This window comes from Capricornis sumatraensis, chromosome 5, assembly GCF_032405125.1.
Source record: "Capricornis sumatraensis isolate serow.1 chromosome 5, serow.2, whole genome shotgun sequence".
In the NCBI taxonomy this organism is placed as follows: domain Eukaryota; kingdom Metazoa; phylum Chordata; class Mammalia; order Artiodactyla; family Bovidae; genus Capricornis; species Capricornis sumatraensis.
Genome location: NC_091073.1, coordinates 122,777,586 through 122,784,537, shown reverse-complemented (window position 1 = coordinate 122,784,537; position 6,952 = coordinate 122,777,586). Strand labels below are relative to the sequence as shown.

Genomic DNA, 6,952 nt, shown 5'->3' with positions numbered 1-6,952 from the left:
TTTCGTGAACATATCACAGTTTGTTGTGTTTTTCACTGGGGATAGACAGCTGGCTTGCTAGTAGATTTTTGCTTGTTTATCTCTCCACTGTGAATGCTTGGAAAGGGAAAGAAAGAAGCCCTTTAACAGAGGCGGGAAGGAACTTGGGTTATACGTGAATGTTGCTTGGCTGGGTTTTGTATGGGGTATAAAGAAAAAAAAAATTGGTCTCTATGTCCTTATGTCTTAGAAATTTGATCTCATTTTGATCAAGTTAGAATCAAAGCAAGGTCTAGTGGAATGAAGGGAACCATCCCAAATCTTGGCAGGTTCAAAGACCCGACATGACAGTGAAACCAGAGTACACAGCAAGGAGCAGTGTTCTCACCTGTGGACACGTAAGTCATCACGGCGAACACACTGGAAACGACCACACAATTCTCTATGTCGGTAGATCTGACGACTTCCTGAAGTTTCTCAGGGTAACCAGCCTACCGGCTAATAAACACCTGTGAAGCGTCTATGTTTGTCAAATCTGAAGACTTCCTGAAGTTTCTCAGGGTAACCAGCCTACCGGCTAATAAACACCTGTGAAGCGTCTATGTTTGTCAAAGCATTCCAATAGATACTGGGCGTCCCTGGTGGCTCAGCTGGTAAAGAATCCCCCTGCAACGCGGGAGACCTGGGTTCAATCCCTGGCTTAGGAAGATCCCCTGGAGAAGGGAATGGCTACCCGCTCCAATATTATTCTGGCCTAGAGAATTCCATGGACTGTATAGCCCATGGGATTGCAAGGAGTTGGACATGACTTTCGCGTTCACTTCTTCTTTTCTAAGAGTTTTATAGGAAGTACACAGAAATTTACAGAGTGCAAGAAGAGATACTCCAGACCTCACAGAGCTTGCACTCTGACTGTGGGTGGATACAGATATGTGAAATGCTGAGATGAAATACAAGGACGTGTGTGCCAAGTGTCAGATGAATGCTGTGTGCCCTCGGTTCTCTTGGACTCTCAGCTCCCCCAGAGCAGGGACTGAAGCTGTCTTTTTTCCATTGTGTGTTCGTGTGTTTGAATGAATGAGTGAGTAGAGACTGGAATTGCCCAGGAAAGACTTCGTGGGGAAGGAAGGTCTCGGTGTGGACAGTAAATAGTGGCAGCTCTGAATCTGAAGAAGAGGAAAGAGGGCATGGAAGTGGTGAACGTTCTAGGGGCTGGCAATGGGAAGACCCAGGGGGGTGGTGAGAGGAGGAAGCCAGGCTGCAGGGAAGGGCTCTTTAGGCAGAGAAGTGGGGAGGACTTGGAAGGGCAGGATGGGGTCCCAAAGTCAAGGTCTTGGGTGCTGGTGAAGGAGTTTGATTTTTGCTCTACAGTTAATGAGAACACTGTATTGCAGTGCTTCCAGCAGAGGCGAAAAACTGTGCGTGTGGGCTTCCTATTTTAGGGGGATGCAGAAAAGCCAGTGTCAGCTGCAGTGACAGAGATGCCTCCAACCCGGCGGGATGACAGTGCACAGTGGCAGTTGGAGGGCGCCCAGGGACTGTCAGAAGGGGCAAGCCCAAATACACAAGCACTGCTCAAGAGTGTCCTATTTACTGATGTGCCTTTGGCCCAGGCAAATCACACGTTCAGATCCAGATTCAAGGGCTGGAAAATAGGCTCTGCTCCTTGCTAGGAGGAGGGGAAAGCCACAAGGGAAAGGGGTGACAGTAGAGGGAAAAGCTTGTAGCCATTTTTGAGGTCTACTCCCCTGGGTGATGTAAGTACCAAAGACAGGGAAACAACTCAGATCAAATGTAAGCGAACCTGTGCAGACAGCTGCATAAAAGGAAATTAAAAGGTCTAGATGGCTGGAGTGTTGAAAGATCAGAAATACCACATATATTGACTTTCTGGAATATGTGTCTAAATCTCACATCTTAAATTGGATCTCATTAATCTCTGCTTTGGAGACGTTACTCCAGAAATTATCCGGGTCATTTCAGGCAGGTATTTAACTCAGCTCTCAGAAGCTGGGTGTTCAGGAAAACAGATACTTCTTTGTCTTTCCCTGGTTCTTTAGGGCACTGAGACTTATTCAAAATAAAGATGACACAGGATTTAATTAGTTAGAAGTAGTCCCTGGTTTGTTATATGCCTATGACAGTAGCAGTACTGGCTCAGGACGAGTTTCACACTCTCCAAGTCCTCACCACCATTTTCTGGCAGGAGGCACTCTATACACAGTATTTGGAGGCCTTCGAAGCTTTTCAGGGGCCATAAAAAAGAGCTGGAGTCTTGAAAAAAATTTTAATTCAACATCACAAAAAGAGACTTCAAAATAAATTTACATCATAAAAATAATCTGCAAGCAATCTGTAGATGGTCTCATTTCCTAAGAATTCTTGGAGATGCTGAAAGCTCACAGACAATAGCAATTTAAGTGGCTCTCATACTTCCAAAATCTAAAAGTTAAATGAAACATTCCTTTGAAGTCATCTTTATTGGAAAACAGCAACAAAAAGGTATTTAAGGCAGAATGGGGGTAAACTACAGTAAGGCCCCTACACTGAGCCTTCCGGTTGTGAACTTTCCAAATGCAAACTGTGCTCACATGTCCAGTCGGGGATGTTAGTTCATATGTCTGGCTTACACTGCTCCTTGCGCGCATCCTGTACAAGTGGCTGTGCTTTTGTGTGCTTCACAAAATTGTGTAGGGTACAGCGGCACAGAACGTCTGTTTCAAGCCCAGGACCTCCGGAAGCAAGTGTAAAAGCAGTGGTGGTTGCGTGTTAGTGGATCAGTCGGGTCTGACTCTTCGGGATTCTCCAGGCTGGAATACTGGAGTGGGTAATCATTCCCTTCTCCAGGGGATCCTCCCAACCCGGGGATCGAACCGGAGTCTCCTGCTTTGCAGGCTGATTCCTTACTGTCCGAGCCGCCAGGGCAGCCCCCAAAGCAGTGGTATACAGCCGACTGTGTTAGCGGGACACCTAGGGTAGCTCTGTTGGACTTAGGGGCTGCGCACTGGAGGAGAACTTCTGCAGGGGACTGACACCGCCCAGGGAACTGGCGGGGTGGCGCTGGTGAGGGGAGCGGCCTGCAGTTGCCACACAGGACTACAGATGCTTGGCCTCCCTGGCGGCTCAGATGGTAGAGAATCCGCCTGCAATGCAGGAGACCCGGGTTCCATCCCTGGGTCGGGAAGATCCCCTGGAGAAGGGCATGGCAACCCACTCCAGTACTGTTACCTGGAGAATCCCATGGACAGAGGAGCCTGGTGGGCTCCAGTCCGTGGGGTCACAGAGAGTCGGACGCGACTGAGCGATTAACTTTCCCTCTGTTTGGAATCCTTGAGGGTCCGCAAACTCACTGCTGGGTGGGGGGGCCTCTGGGGGCCCCGAGAACACCCCCGCCCTCCGACCGGCAAGGGCCGCACATGCAGGGCTATCTACGTCTTCCCGGTGGAGAGGTCCCAGGCCAGCGGCAGCCCGGCCGCTGGTCAGATCCAGTGAAACCACGTTTCCGGGCTTACTTGGGCGGAGTGACGGTTCCCGCCGGAGACCTCCCAGCGGACACCGCCCAGGGAACTGGCGGTTCGGTGCTGGTGAGGGGAGCGGACTGCAGCTGCCACACAGGGTCGTCCCCGGCGCGCCGCCCGCCCCGGTTAGCCCGCGCTCACGCGAGACCCGACCCCAACAGCTAGCTCCTCGCCAGGCTCTAGGCTGGAATTTGCCGGCTCCCGCGGGGGGCGTGGCCCCAAGTCCCACCCGCCAGGCCCCGCCCCCGGCCTCACGCCCCCTCAGGGGCCTCGGCGCGCTCCTCTGACGCGCGGCGCCTTCCTTTGACGTCACGCCCCGCCCCAGCCCGCGACGCGCCAGCCCTCCGCACACCGAGCGGCTTCTCCTCAGGCGGCGGTTGAGACGACGGCTGTGGCAGCAGCCGGGGTTCAGGTCACCGTCCGTGTAGCGGCCGACTGTCCGCCCATTCCCGTCCCGGCCGGCGGGGCGGCCGTCCAGCCCCTCGAGCCGGTAGGCGATGGTGCGGCGGAGCGCGCGGGCGGCGCGGCGGCGGGCATGAAGGAGGATGGAAGGGCAGGACGAGGTGTCAGCGCGGGAGCAGCACTTTCACAGCCAAGTGCGGGAGTCCACGGTGAGCGCCCCCCGCCCGCCTCGTCGGCCTCTCCCCGCCTCGGTCCACCTGCCCTCCCCTCCGGCCCTCCCCTCTTCCCTAGGGTCCCCGCGGCGCGCCTCTCCCCCAGGCCCCGTCCCCGCCGCGCGCCCAGCTGCTCCCTATCCTGGCGCGGTTCCGTCTATCACCTGTCCGCCCCCGGGAGTGCTTCGGTGCCACCTGCGTCCTGCTCGCCTCGGGCTCGTCCTGAGCCGGTCACCCTCCCAGCGGCGGACGACGGCCCCGCAGCCCACCCTGCAGCCGTGGCCCGCACCCCCGTGGCTCGGCTCCCCCTAGTGGCCTCACCCCGTGGCCCGGCTCCCCATAGTGGCCTCACCCCGTGGCCCGCACCCCGTGGCCCGGCTCCCCCTGTGGCCTGGCTCCCCCGTGACCCGCTCCCCCGTGACCGGGTCCCCCGTGGCCCGGCTCCCCCTGTGGCCTGGCACAGTAGGCAAGTGTGCAGGCGGGCATCCAGCAGGATGGCCAAGCTTGTCTCCTAGCCCCGCCGGGACCCTCGTCCTGGTTAGCACACACCTTTCCGAAACCTGGCATTTGGTGTGAAGACCCAAGGTCTATGGGGTTGAGGGCCCCGAGCAGAAGTCCTTTGTGCTCTGGAAGCAGCATCTGAAGGGAGTCATCCATTGTTGGTCCCCTGTCCTGTGCTGCTGCCAGGGGTCGGGAAGCAGGCTTGGCCTTAGCAACCTCCTTTGATGTTTTCACCTTTTCCTGATGGCACTGGAGCACGTTATGGTTGTGTGTGTTTGTGTTTTCATAACAATGTAAAATATGTAAACTTGGGGTATTTGTGGTTACCTCTTCCTTCTTCTAACTCCCTTCCCTCAAACTCAGTCAGTCTCTTGGTTTTAGGTGGAAAATGCTGGTTGAGAATTGCCTAGTTTGGGTACTTACTGATCTAGAAAATTGAGAACACTCTGCCAAGTCATACCTTGGAATAAAGAGATGTAAGTTCTGAACTGGTAGACTCTGATACGGCATTTTAGTTTAAATTTGTGACTTGAAGCTGAAATAAACAGAAGCACGTAATCATCCATGCCCAGCCTGAGGCGCTTTAAGCACGCTGCTGCAGTCCCAAAGACAAACTGAGAAGCAGTGCGGCCAGCGTCCCAGAGGCCCGTCCCTTCTCCTGGTCTGGGTCCTCTCTGTTCCACCAGGAGGAGCTACTCTCCTGGCTTTAACAGCTGGGCTTAGCTTTGAACTCACAGACACAGAACCTTATGGTATGCTCTGTCCTGTGTCTAATTTCTTTCACTCATCAGCGCTTGTGAAATTCCTCTGTGTTGTATGTGACTGTGATTCATCCATAATGCTGTAGCTGTGTGGCTCTAGCACAGTTTATCTTTATTTTACTGTTGGTGGGCGCTTCAGTCGTGTTCAGGCCCTGTTTACCAGTGTTCTTGTACATGGCTTTTGGTGAATGTGTGTATCCATTTGTTAGGTCTGCACTCAGCATGGAACCTCTAGGTTATAGGTTGGGGGTTTGTTCATCTATGGTAGATACTTTGAAGTAGTTTGCCAAAGTGGGTTGTACCAATTTACACTCCCACTGGCACTGTAGAAGAGGTTTGATTTGCTTCTCATCTGTACAAATACTTAGCATTAAAAAAAAACCATTCTGATAAGTGTCATGGTATTTATTGCACAGAAGGTTTTATTTGCATTTCCCTGATGATAATAATTTGAGCATCTTTTCATATTTTTTTTGGCCATTTGGAAATCTTTTGTGACGAGTCTTCAGGTCTTTTCCCCATTTTTAAACTTGTTTATGTTTTTAATAGTGATTGCAAGAGTTCTTTGTGTTTTCTGGATATGATCCTTTAGTCACGTATATGTATATATATATGTATGTGTATAGTAAGTCTTTTTCTCATTCAGTGGATTCCTTTTCACTTAATGATATCTTATGAGCAGAAATTCTTAATTTTAATATAGTTCACTTTATCAGAATTTTTTCTTTTCTGACTAGTGACTTTTTTTATGTCCTGTTTAAAAAAATCTTTGGTTACTCTGAGGTTCTGAAGATGCTCTCTTGTGCTTTTCTCCAAATGCTTCATTGGTTTACTCCTTCTATCATCTGGCCACCTGATGCGAAGAGCTGATTCATCGGAGGGGCCCTGATGCTGGGAAAAATTTAAAGCAAAAGAAGAAGGGGGCGGCAGAGGACGAGATGGTTGGATGGCATCACTGACTCAAGGGATATGAGTTTGAGTGAACTCCGGGAGAGAGTGCAGAACAGGGGAGCCTGGCGCGCTGCAGTCCCATCACGGGGTTGCCAAGCGCAGAACGCGCCTTAGTGACTGAGCAGCAGCTACCTCCTCTTTAACCTGTGGCTCATCTGGGAGTCATTTTCTGTGTGTGTTATAAAGTAGGAGGGATGTTTTTTTTTTTCTCACTTGGATGTCTGATTGCTTCAACAGTATTTATGACCTTAGTCACAAATTGAAAGTGAAAGTCACTCAGTCGTGTCCAGCTGTTTTCAACCCCATGGACTGTAGCCTAACAGGCTCCTTTGTCCATAGAATTCTCCAGGCAGGAATACTGCAGTGGGTTGCCATTCTCTTCTCCAGGGGATCTTCCCAACCCAGGGACTGAACCTAGGTCCCCTGCATTGCAGGCAGATTGTTTATCATCTGAGTCACCAGGGAAGCCCAATCACACAATTAAGTAACTGTATATTTGTGGGATTTAATTGAAACTCTGTGCAGTTCCATTGGTCTGTTTTGGCTGTATTTTAGATTAATCAGATATTCTTTTATTTGGATTGGGAAAAGTACCCATATTTTAGTATCCAGGAGCTTTATTTTTTTG

At 51.4% G+C, this 6,952-nt stretch overlaps 1 protein-coding gene across 2 annotated transcripts in view; it reads left to right on the top strand.

The window, feature by feature from the left end:
* The first annotated feature begins 4,042 nt into the window (after positions 1-4,042).
* Positions 4,043-6,952, top strand: part of LMBR1 (limb development membrane protein 1) — a 129,357-nt gene continuing 126,447 nt past the window's right edge. For both annotated transcript variants that reach the window (XM_068972365.1, XM_068972364.1), the window contains exon 1: positions 4,043-4,108. In XM_068972365.1, coding sequence (XP_068828466.1) covers positions 4,043-4,108 — 66 coding nt within the window. The remainder of the gene's footprint in view (positions 4,109-6,952) is intronic.